Here is a 12,440-nt window from a genome sequence, read left to right as displayed (position 1 = left end):
GATCCTCCTCCTCCACCTCCTCCTCCTGCCGCTGCTCTCCCCGCCCGGTGCGGGGGCGGCGGGCCGTGGCCGTGGCCGTGCCCTCGGTGCCGGCCGCCGTGTTTGTGTTTGCCGCGGGCAGTCTCATGGAAACGGCCCGGCTCTGCCTCCGCCCCCGCTGGGTGGGCAGCGACACGGCCGTCCCCAATCCGTCCCTTCCCTGTCCCATCCCGTCCCGTCCCGTCCCGCAGGTAGGAGGTGCCCGGCGGAGCTGTCAGCGCCCGGCCGGGGAGCGCCGCCCGCCGCGGAGCGGGCGGACCGGGGGCGGTGGCGGAGTGTCGGTGTGTGTGTGTGTGGGGGGGAGCCGCGTCTCACCGCTGCCCTCTCTTCCCTCTCCTCGCCGCCGGGCCCGTGTCCAGACCCTTGCGGAGCAGCCATGGAGACCCTGGTCCGCCCCGCGGCCGCCAAGCCTCCGAGCGGGTAAGACACCGCCGCGACCCCCCGCTCCTGCCCCGTCCCGGCATGGCCGCCCCGCCAGCCGGCCGGCAGGTGCCCGAGCCGCCCGCCCCCCTGAGCAGAAAGCGGCCCCCAAGTGCCTGTCAGGGCAACCGAGGAGCCGTGTTGCGTTTAATTTCCTCGGTTTTTGTGCCCTCTGGGAAGTCCTGTAGTATGCACCGCGGAAAGGAGAGCAGGGGGAGCGGGTGCGGAGATGCCGGTGCCGGTGCGGCGGTAGTGAAGCTGCCCCTGTGCTGTGCTTCTGCCACCGGTGGAAGCTCGCCGGGGCTTTGTTTTGTTTTGTTTTTGTAAATAAATGCTTAATTCCTGTTAGAAGACAGGTCTATTTGATTGTGACCCTTAACTATGATCCCTTAAGCTAACCTTTTATGAAAAACAGTAAGCATAATGTGCCTCCCCTCTCCCCTCTGATGTTAGAGTTGATGTAGTAGGGTGGCTGTTGCCTAAAATCGTGACAGAGTAGAGATACTAGTTTATGTGTGTGCTTTGACAAATATCCAGCACTCCTCTAGATACAGGGCTGATTAAAATTTTGTCCTGTTTGCTAGGTATCCAAAGTTTCATTAAAATGATTGACTAGGTTAGCACTGAGGTCTGGGGGTGTTTTGAATAAAGTTCCCGGTATCTTCATCACTGTGAACGTGAGGTTATTCCACACCCAGACTCTGGTACCACACAGCTGGCCAGAAGTTACAAGAACTGCACTAACTTTAGTCAGATTGTTCCCGGCAGCTCAAGGAGCAGAATTTAATCTTCAGGTTAAGATACGCTTTGGATATTGCATAGCGGTGTGCTGGTGGCAAAGCTGTGATGCACGCTGACAGGGACTGCCCGTCCGCTTTGCCTGAGTTGGTGTACGTGTGGAAATACTTCTGTCCTTTTTTGGGAACTGGAAAATCTCAGCCTGGATGTGCCTGTGGGTTTCACTGACATCTTGGTAATTCCTTGAACTTCTAACAGCTGTACAGGAACCAGTGGATGTTTGGTCCCTAATTAGGATATACGCTTTCCATTGGGAAATCAGCTAGGACCAGGAAAATGCAACGAGGACAGCTTCATCTGTCCGTCTTGCTTCCCATATGAATCCAGGTATCACCTGCATCTGTAGAACTTGTCCAGGAGTGTGATTTTAACGTGACTGTGGCAGAAGTACTCCTGTTGTGGCAGAAGAAATGCTGTATAAATTCCCAGCTCGTTGACTGGGTTAGCTGGCAGTTACGAAAGCAAGAGGTTAAAATGACCTCAAGTTTACAATTTTTAACAAAATTTAGGCGGAGCTGTTTTGTCGTTATGTAAATCATTAACAGTAATGTTAAGAGTTTCACTTGTTCAACGGTGAACTAATTTAATGTATAATTTGGTAAAGAGTGAAGAAGCTCTGCTGTATGCCTTACATAGATGAGTCGACTGCATGTATTTCGTGCCACAGCTGCTTGGGAATTGCACATTTAAAAGAAGGATACTGTTCTTTGGTTTTCATGGACTTTTATTTGGTCTTCAATGGCAAAATGAAAAAAATGCAGTTTGTGTTGTTACTGAAGAGCTTTTCCCATTTCTCAGTTTCAAGAATAATTGTGGACTTCAGTATCAAGAATTTTATTAGTAGTAATTTCTAGGCACAAGTTTTATAAAGCTTGATCGGGTTTGTAATGCTTTAATTAATTAACATTTATTTTAGGTTATGAAGGGGAATTCAAGACAAGTAGTAGCGCCAGAAATAGGAATTATTTCTTCTATAGTCACTCAATGGGTGCTGGAAGAGAGAAACGCACATGTTTAAAACCTACTGCCTTGGTACCTGCATCTGTGCTGATTTCAGTAGGGAGAGCAGAGATAGGCCTCTCTGTCTAGGTCTCTTGAACAGCTGGTTGGTGATTTTATTGACAGTAGCATGGCAAAACTGACATACATTGGTCATAAGCAGTATAAAAGACTTGAGCCTAAATGAGCACTTGTAGGATCAGTTTGTGCGAAGAGCAGAGCATCGTCTGCTGCGAGTGCAAGCATCTTTATCTCCTGCTGAAGCCCACAGTTTGTAGGCACTCCTTCGTTCCTCGAGTGGACTCTATAGTCTTCAGCAAGGGTGGGAAAAGTCCCTACAAGAAACAAGATACACGAGCACTTTCTTTGAGTTGGACTTTTACTGTTTTTGCTTCGGCTTCCTTCCCTGTCTCACAGGGTCTTAGCACAAACACAGGCACATGCAAGCGCATCTGCTTTGGAATGATTTATCTGCTGGATTGAAGTGACCGGGTAAAACAGATAAAGGCTGCAAAACGTTAGTGACGTTTCATTTCTCAGAAATGAAACCCATGGGTAAGAAGCATAGGTCACACACCTCAGCTTGTTGAAACCTTTCCCTTTTATTCTGTATCTACTCCACATAGTTAAGCAGGTTACCTTGTGAAATTCCACACCCAGCTTTTAAACAAACAAAAACCAAAACCATTACACATATGTTTAGCATATTATTTATAAACATTGTGTTGGAAAAGCCTGGAGAGTGCTGTTGTCCTCAGAATGTCTGTGTGAATGTCATCATAACAGATCTTATGCTGCGTGCCCGGTGTTACAAGATTTAAGTTATATAGAGAAAACGGTGTAATTAACATTTAAATTGGAAAACTGGGCAATTTTCATAATTCGCCTGCGTTGTATTTATGAGAGATTTGTGTGAAATACGCAGAGTGCTGTACAGCAAAGGTACATGATCACAATTAAAAATGTGGAGTATCAGAGTGTTTTGATAATTCCTGCCTTGGCCAGATGAAAGACTGACACGTGTTTTTTGGCGTTACCCTTTGTGTTGTGTCCTGGTTTGTACGTATGCTGCTGTTGCAGACTTCAGATGGCATTTAGTATGGACACATACGTTTTTCACACTGGTGTTAGCCCTGTCCTCCTCTCACGTGTAGTTGGGATACAAATTATTTCTTTTCATGTCAGCAGAGATATGTCACATAAAAAACAGAACAACAACAACAACAAAGCAGAAACCCTCTGGTGTCAGTACCAGAAGAATTATGCTTGCTATTATGTGGGTGGGTTTTACTGTATTTTGCACCTCTGTATGAACATGACTATTGACCTGATATACTGCAAACACATGTATTTTCAGTTATGACTAATGTCTCAGGATTGCTGAAGATAAGCAAGCTAATTGTAACAATAAGCAAAAGGGAGAGATAAATGCAGTGCAGTTCAGTCCTTACAGCTGTTCTTTCTGAATCCCAGTTTCCCATTTCTCCTATCCTTCCTCATTTTTTCCCTTTCTAAGTCTGTTAGCCTCATACCAGAGCAGAGGGATGAAATAGATGGCTTCTTGAAGTTCTTGCCATTTCTGGGCTGCCCAGAATATTCAGGATTTGTTCTCACTCTCCCAGTCTCCTAATTGTCTCATTATTTTCTTTTCCATAGGTATCCTCCATATTTTTTCATCTTGCTCTTCTTTTTTCATCATGCTGTTTCTGCCACTGTGGATGAAATTGAAACTCCTATTTCCTGCTGTCTCCTTTCGCATTTGCTCCTCGTGTTTTCTTCCTGTAATTCTAACTTCTTTTTTTTTTTTTTGTCAGCTTTTGCTCCTATAACCTTACATCTTGGTCAAATTGCTTGTCTGTATAAAAGCACGTCCTTGTTCAGCAGGGGGTAGCACTACATTTTGATGGGATAGACTTTGCCTACCGCCCCATCTGGGCAAGCTGCACCAAATTCGGTGGATATCCAGGATGCTCCAGTAGATAAAGTCAGGGAGAGGGGGGGCTGATTACAAGTTAGAGCATTCCCATGTGTGCAGTTTTAGCTGATGTTAGCCATTAAGGAAAAAAAAAAAAAACTTCTTAAATATTTATTTGGAAGTCAGTTTGGTAAATATATGGCTGCTTTGTGTGTAGTCAGTCCTGTTGGTGAAGTGGTATATTGCTTTTTGCAGAGTGATTCAGATCAGAGTACAACTGTGATTATGACCAGGAAAAAATATTTTTTTTTTGCCTTTGAAGGAATGAGACTTTTCTTGACTAAACGTACATATTCTTAAACATCTATTGTGCTTTAAATACTTATTTAGACTCCTGTTGTCACAGACTTGAATTATCTTACAAGCATTATGGAGGCTTCCTAACAGTATTCTTCAGGGGTAAGGAAATACCCCTGGGAGACTCCATTTTATACAGGCAAAAGTGTGGCCATGTTTACGTGGCTTGCTCAGAAAGCTGCCAGGAGGCCTGTGGCAGAGCTGGGGAAGCAACTCGCTTCTCCTGAATCACAATTCAGAGCCTGAACAAGCGTTCCCCTGTGCTCAGCTTTTAGCTACTCTCTCAGCATCAGCAAACACTTGATTTTCTGGCAACAACTATGGTCTGTATACTGCAGCTTTTTTGTGGTGCTCTGGCATTGTGATTTCCATGAAAACTGACATCTTTCACACTTTAATACTTCTTCTAAGAGACTGAGGGGTCTTTAGAAATTTATTCTTCCTGAGTGGCTTAAGCCAGCAGCTCCTGCATTAGGAGCTGGGAGTGGAAGAAGACTTAAGATCCATGTTTCCGTCAAAATTTGTGACTGAAAGATCTTAAAAAGTAGCTGCATTTCCAGATAGTGGATATTACAGCACATGCTAAATCCTCTTAATGCGTAGGGTGTTTCCAGAGCTGCTAGCTGCCCCATGAGCCAGGCTGCTTATCATAAAATGAGTGATCCTGGGAATAGCGTATTGTTGTCATAGTTTCAGCATTACAGTGCCAGCGATGAGCAAGGGACTTTGCTCGTGCCAAGGAGTGACTCACAGAGGTTGCATGGTGGGCAGTGCCAGGGTGGCTGGCACACGTGGTGCCTGATGCCCACTTTTAGCACCTTTGCGCAAGGAAGGCTGCCCTTGCAGGTTCGTTATGCACCCAGCTAATGAGCTGCACAGGACGCTAGGCATTTGCGCAGAGCAGCAGTTGTAATGGGAGGTGTGGCAAAAAAGCAGATCCAAAATGGTCTTTCTCTTGACGTTCCTGTGTTCTCGGTATAGTTTCCAGATTGAGAGGGTCTTTTGGACAAAAAATAAAAATAATTAAAAAAAATCTCATTTCTGATCCTGTAAATGCAACCTGGTATTTGAGTGTTCAGCCGCATTTTGTTTGTGCTTTGCAATGTATTGCATGGGAAGAGTTGGCAGTTGCCTGTAATGGTGTCAGTGATGGCACTTGAGTCACAGAGCTTTCTGTGATGCTCAAAAAATGGTACAACACAGATAAACTTTCTTTTTTATTTTTCTTTTTTTCTTTTTCTTTTTTTCCTTTTGAGGCAGTGAGCAGCATTGAAGCAGGTAGGAAACAAGCAAATGAAGTAGGAGGTTGGTGTAGGCTGGGTGCGAGATACTCACCAGAGGCGAAGTAGACAGACTGCATTTTGGGGTGATATTCTGAATTCCCCAGTGTCTATTTTTATTAAAGGTGATTGAGCTGTGTGCAAGTTAGAAGGGTGGTCAGTGAGTTTCTCTGTGCTACTGCGGTGTGTATAAAGCATCATGGCTTGGTAAGGTGTGATGGAGAGTCGCTCACCTCAGTAATCAGCAGCCAGCTTGTTTGGGAACTTGCTTACAGAAAACCACATATGTAGACCTGCTGTGTGTAGGACGGGTGGAGGATTAAGTCAGCATTAACTTTCGCCACACAAAATTACCAGGACCACCCGAAAGTCCGCATTCATTTGAACAAGAAGCCAAATAAATGTAAGCCTCATTATAGTCCTAAAGCTGTTCCATAGCAAGCTCTAGGAATGACACCGAGGCTAAAAGAAAATAGTCTTTCTGAGCTGTGCTGGTTTTGGGGTACTAACAGTAAAACTTCCCATGCCCTATAAAATGAACAGACAAGATGCAAAGTCTGGCATGGAGCTTGCCAGATTCACCACTGGCATGGAGCTTGAGCAGGAAAATCAAATTTGTTGTTATCAGTTTTCTAAATATAGCCATATTGCAAGGTTCAACAGCTAGTACCAATTGAGAAGTGCTTAATCAGATAAGTGTTCCTTCGTGTTTTTAGTAAGAACAGCTAATGAGCAGAACCATTCCCTGTTTGCCATACCTGTTTTCCATTGCTATGTATCAGGTTTTATTTATATAAATGCACACTGAGCTTATCAACTGTTCCTGAGACTGTATGGTAAAGTTGAGCCAGCAGGGTGGAACTCCCTTAGTTTTCTGTAATTGGTGGTTAATACTGTTTTTTTGAAAACCTCACAAATACGTAGAGATTTAATATGGGTAACACTGATGGTCGGTGAGGTGCTTCCTGAATTTTCAGGCATTGTTTTACTAAACATGTGCTACCACCATCTATAGTGAGATGATATTAAAACTTTTTATATTGCAGCTTTTTCATTACTTATCGTTACAGTAGGTACATCTGGTTGTCTGTTAGCGAGTTTCCTTGAAGATGACAGCTTAGTTACAGTAGGGACCAACAAAATTCCTAAATATGAGCACTCCGTTGATGATCATTTGTGCCCATCTCCTAAGCCTTTTGTTTCTGGTAGCCTGCTAGCCCTCTTCCCTCTGAAGGCTTCTCTCAGAGGCAGCTGGTTGTTTTGGGGTGAGGCTGCTGGGTTTCTCCTCCTTACTTGCTGGTGTTATGAGATGGGGCAGTGATGACACCAGGAGGAGCTTGTCCTCCAGGCTGTGCCAAGGTCTTCAGGCTGCTGTCTTTGGAAGACCCACCAAACGCGGGAACAGCTCAGTCAAAGCTGACAAACAAGAGGACAGCTGCAAAATAGAGCTCAGTTTTATGTTGTCTATGTGGCTTTTGCTTGAAAAGCACATTTCTTTCTGCCCGCCCTACACATACCACAGCGGGAATGTCCCTGTGCTCACCCCTGAGGTCTTTTGGGAGCTGTGGAGGTGTATATAAAGAGAAAACAGCAAATTCTGTTCAGCACCCTTTAAAGTACTCATCTTTATTTCATTTTCTGTGTAGGTTCTGTAGAGTTTTTTTGGTTATATTAAGCATTTTTTTCCTGCTTTGATAGGTTCCAAAATGATGCATAAAACTCCAGGTTGTTTTGCAATATAACAGTTACTCATTTTTGTGCTTATTTCTGCACTTAGGTGGCTTTCCTTTCTATTTTTTTCTTCCCTTTTTCTTTTGTTTGAGGTGAATATCTTGCATATACAGCAAAAATACCTCCTAGATAAATACACCGAGGACAGTATGTCTGCTCATACTGCACAGAGGACGAGTATTTTCCATTCTGGTTTTCTCTCTGAATCAATACACAGTTTCAGCCAAATTTGAAGGGAAGACTGTTTTCTCTTTTCTTGTGTGCGCTTCTTTTATATCCTCTTCTCCATTTCTAAAGGTTCTGTATGGTGGTGAGGGAATACCTTGGTCTGACTCCAGATTCCACCTTTTTATTACTTTTTTTTTTTTTTTTTTTGAGTAGCTTCTCTTAGTACCAAGCCTACAGTTTCAAGGATACCGAAGAAGTGACTCCTGGTTTCCCTGGAGGTACATCTCATGTTTCAGGATCAGCACGGTTTTTCTGCTCTGGGCTGGTCACGCTGCTTCCAGTCGCTCTGACCAACATGCCGGGCCGTGCTGAGGAGCCTCGGCGATATTGGGCTTTCTCCTTGGGAAGGATACCACGCGTTGCCTCCTGGCATGATTAAAATCTTGGTAGGGTGACACCTTCAGATCTTCCCAAGTCTGTTTCTACAAACTCATTACATACGATTACAGCTAGGTCAGATCATGTTGCTAAACTGCAGGTGTTGTAATTAAGGAAATTATTTATTTTGCTCGCTTTTAATTACCTCTGTTTCCCTGCCTGTGCTGAGGTGGGGAATCACTTGGTCGCCTACCAGCAACGTGGAGCAGCACAGCGTGCAGAAGTTAGGATCTGCTGCCAGGTGTTCATAATCTGCTTTTTGAGGCACACGGACTTCTTGCTGTTGTTTTACTGCTCCTTAAGGTCTGCCTTACACTCTGGTTCCCTGGGTAGCTCTTTGCCTAGAGGGAGACAAACCGGGGCCAGTTCCTGTCCCTGTGTGTCTGGAGGGAGCTCTGTCTGCAGCCGGAGGAGGTGTCTGTCCTCCCAAATAGGGCTGTGCGTCCCAGGGGAAGAAACCAGGGTTTGCATCGACATCACCCGAGAATTTAACACAGCCTTAAACTGAAACTTTATTTTAAGACTAGAATATATCTTTACTTCTGCACTTAAATTAGTCAGTTGCATCCTGTCTTCACACCAAGTCTGTTACTCCTGAACGGGTATTAATGCAACATTACTTTCTCCTCACCAAACCTGGCTTTTCTGTTGTGAGACAAACACCACTGCATCCACATGTGATGGATAAAGGGTCCAGCATCAAACCCAAAGTGTAGAAGAAAGGAAAAAGACAATTATCCTTTTACGTGGGTAATTGCAGAAGAGTAATTTAAGTTAAATTAAGAGATTTGTGGATTTTACAAATTACTGTGTACTAAGGAGGATAAAAACTTACACTTCACTTTTAAATAAAAAGTTGAGTTGATTTATTTTCTCTCCTCAATTCAAGTTTTGCAGACAGTTTTACACAGATGGTACAAGCTATTTAGGAAGAGACAGTCCTGGAACTATACGCTGGTGATTAAACAGTTTCATGATGAAAGTGAAGTTGCCTTTCTTCTTAACTTTTAAGCAGTTAATACAGTTAACTAATTTCTTCCATCTCTTGCTTGGATTTGTGAGAAACAAGAGAATACCATCTTGAAAATGCAGTTAGTTATTCTGCAGCTAGTATTTGCCCAGTGTTCAATCTCACTGGTATCAGGAAAAAGTTACTCTTCTAAGGAAACTGTATTATACCTTTGTTTAAGAATTCTTCTTTCTGAAGAAGACCAACTGTGAATTCTAGAAATAGTGATATATCGGTGGATTAAATGAAAGCTGTTATTTTATTTTGCTTTTAGTAGTTCTGTTTTGCAGTTAATAAACAGCATCTCAGTGGTTTAGCACTCAATGCAAGGATCAAGAAGCAGGGTCTGCCTCCCATCCCTCCGCTATATTATTTCTTTCAACTTTTTTAAAGGTTTATTTTCCTTATGGAAGACAAACCAGGGGCTTGTTTTTTTTTTTGTTTTTTTTTTTTTTGTTTTGTTTTGTTTTGTTTTGTTTTGTTTTTTGCTTTTTTGTTTGTTTTTCTTTTTTTTTTTTAATTATTTTTAAATATATTTTTTTGTTCTTTTAAAGACTGCCAGTATAATGTAGTACAAAATGAGTAAAAGGGGCTGGGCAGATTCTGTCTGTTCCTGTGGTTTCTTGGGCTGTGTTGGGACAGAGACAGTGAGTCTGCATGCACTTGCCAGGAAGCCCTGCACAGCAGCAGTATGGGTTAATTGGAATTAATTAATTAATGCGGTACTGGAAATGGGGCTTTGGTCAGCTGCTCTGGCGCAGCTTGAGTTGGTAGGACCCGCTGAGCTTGGAGGGGGGTGGGCACATCCACACTTCCATTGTCTCAGAGCTCAGCTTATGTGTGAAGGGCCCATGTGAAGGACACGTTCAGTTTTGCTCTGCTTCACTTACCAGGCTCACTTGTGCCCATTTTGAGGATGAAATCACAGCATCTGCTGCAGGGCCAAAGGTGTGGGAGAGAGACCAGCACAGGGCCACTTGTGTGCACTGGGGGGTGGCTGTGGGTGCTCACTGCCCTTATCTCTTTAATGGGGATCTGGTTGGTATTTTCTGCTGAACTAGCACAAATGAGGTACCTCCTTACAGTAGGCCACGTGTGTGGAGATAGGTGAGTTAGGTGCCTATATTCCTCTATATTCTCCTCCACCCATGGATGCTCTTTATTTACATGATAGGAAGCTTCGCAGCACCGTGCTTCCAGTGGTATTTTACAGCTAAGGACCTGTTCCACACTAAGGACAGGTTGCTCGTCCTGGCTGAGGATAAAGAGGTCAGTTGTTCCTGTTCTCACTGTTGTTCTTCTCACAGGACCAGGCAGCGTTCATATTTTTTTATTTTTTTTTAAAAAGCCCACAACTTGTCATGACATTGCGCCAGCTGCGTTTAAGACTGCTGCTCATCTATATCATTGTTTACTGTTTATTATTGTGTACACTCAAATTAGCCATAGTTATTTTGGAATGAAATCTCTTTGCATTCAAGTGGTTAAATACGATACTTTCTCCTATTAAAAATGAGATCTAGGTCTACTGGAAAGTATTTTACAAATATAAAACTGCCTGAAGTATAAAACCTGTTTATACAGATACCTCAGGTTTCTTGCCATGAAAAGCACCGTAAATTCCCCATGCAGCTTCATTTTCATAAGGAGTTACTTGGAAAGAAATATTGCTTGCAGTGCATTGCCAATTATTTATATTACTAATTTGCTACCTGAGAATAATTTCTGATTATTTTTTTTAATTCAGTGGAGTATTGAACCGATAGGAAAACTGAAAGTCTGAAGTACCTGTATTTTCCAGCTTAGCTTAATTTGCCTGGAAATAATTTGATAGCACTGTTTTTTTTGTGTGTGTGCAAATTAACTTTGCTTTAAAAGCAACACATATATGAACAGTTTTCAGTCAATCTTTTAAAATGTAAATTCCCACCTACCTTTTTGATTGTAGGATAAACAACTCCGTTCAGCATATGAAATGCGTGGAGCTGCGTTCATGTAAACAGTCTCTGCGTGCAGGGCTTCGGTGCCGCGTGTGAATAATACCCCACAGAGTGCCATGGCGGGGGCAGAGCACTCCATGGTTCAGCAGCCGGGGTGTGCCAGCCTCTGCCGCAGACAAGCCCTGCAAAGTTGAATGACCCAAATAACTTCCAAAGGGGCAAGACACTCTGTTGCTGCTCTTTTGGAGGCTATCTGTGGCATTTCAGCCTTCTGATTAATCTCGGAGCAATGATCTAGCTTGCGCTTGTGCTGTGTCTTTATCCGAGCAGATGGGAACGAACATGTCGCTAGCATGGGAGCTGAATTTCTGTCCCCAGCTTGGCCAGGAAGGGGTAGGCAGAGTTACTTGGAAAAACATAATGTGCAAGCTCAGATTGCAAACAAACCCCCCGTGCTCTGTTTAGCACCTGGCTGTACGTGTGCAGCAGTATTCAAATATCTATAAATCTTTCATAAACATTATTTATATTAAGACAAAACCCCAAATCAGCAACAGGGTTTTTCCTGCATCAAATTGTCTTTGCCAAGCATTATTTAAAGTTAAAAGATTAAAATTATCTAGAGAGACTTTGCTTAGTATTCTGTGCTGCTTCTTACTTTTACCGAGGATATCACCACTCTGTAGTAGAAAGAGAACCAGTAAAGTGTAATGGTAATCAACCATACTACTCTGATGCAGCTAAGGGAGTAAAAAGAGTATTTTTCTTATTTTCCAGCAGCCAGGTAAAATGTCTGTATAAAACTCAGGGTTCTGAGTGAACAGGAGAATTCATGTTCCTTTTGTGACTTCCGAAGTGTCTGTGATTTGTACCAGACAGAAAATGCCTCAGTTCTTCCTAATAAAATTATACGGGCATAGAGAGATCCACAGGGGACCTGTTTTGGAAGTGGATGGTTTTTCTCTCGTGGACTGCTTTGCTTGGTGCTGGTAAGTAGTATAAGGGTAGCTGCTTTGGAGAGGTGTGAGGAAGGATGAGGATATGTAGGTGCTTCATGCACAGCTCTAATCACTGCATGCAAATCGTCTCCAGCTTTAGTGCTAAGGAGTAGAACAAATGCGTGCATGGCACTGAGCTGGTTTACTGCTTTTATAAGTGTGTTCTTTGATCCTCATGGTTTGGTAGGCTCTCTGGACATTTAAAAGCAAACGTGTAACTATTTTGGGATTCTTTGAAAGTTGCGCTTATCTCTTGAGTTAATTGTGTTTGCATTTCACACGGAGTTGCAGAGGGAAGATTAAACTTTGGGTAATGCGTGTTGCGTAATATTGAAAATAAATGTTACA

At 43.3% G+C, this 12,440-nt stretch overlaps 1 protein-coding gene and 1 long non-coding RNA gene across 5 annotated transcripts in view; one reads left to right on the top strand and one right to left on the bottom strand.

The window, feature by feature from the left end:
* The first annotated feature begins 233 nt into the window (after window positions 1–233).
* The window catches only part of COBL (cordon-bleu WH2 repeat protein), a 152,408-nt gene continuing 140,201 nt past the window's right edge, over window positions 234–12,440 (top strand). For 2 of the 4 annotated variants that reach the window (XM_084508435.1, XM_084508438.1), the window contains exon 1: window positions 235–459. In XM_084508435.1, coding sequence (XP_084364561.1) covers window positions 416–459 — 44 coding nt within the window. In that variant the 5' untranslated portion in view covers window positions 235–415. Of the gene's footprint in view, window positions 460–12,440 lie in introns of all 4 variants that reach the window. The other 2 variants (XM_084508434.1, XM_084508440.1) reach the window with 2 other exon arrangements.
* On the bottom strand, window positions 2,350–11,195 carry LOC311432807. Its single transcript, XR_014690349.1, has 2 exons — window positions 11,089–11,195; window positions 2,350–2,591 (listed from the first exon to the last, which is right to left on the bottom strand). It is a non-coding gene; the product is annotated as an uncharacterized lncRNA (long non-coding RNA).

The sequence above is a fragment of the Aythya ferina genome, assembly GCF_964211825.1.
Source record: "Aythya ferina genome assembly, chromosome: 2".
Taxonomy (NCBI): Eukaryota; Metazoa; Chordata; class Aves; order Anseriformes; family Anatidae; genus Aythya; species Aythya ferina.
Note: the sequence above shows the minus strand (reverse complement) of the source record. Positions and strands in the feature narration are given on the sequence as shown.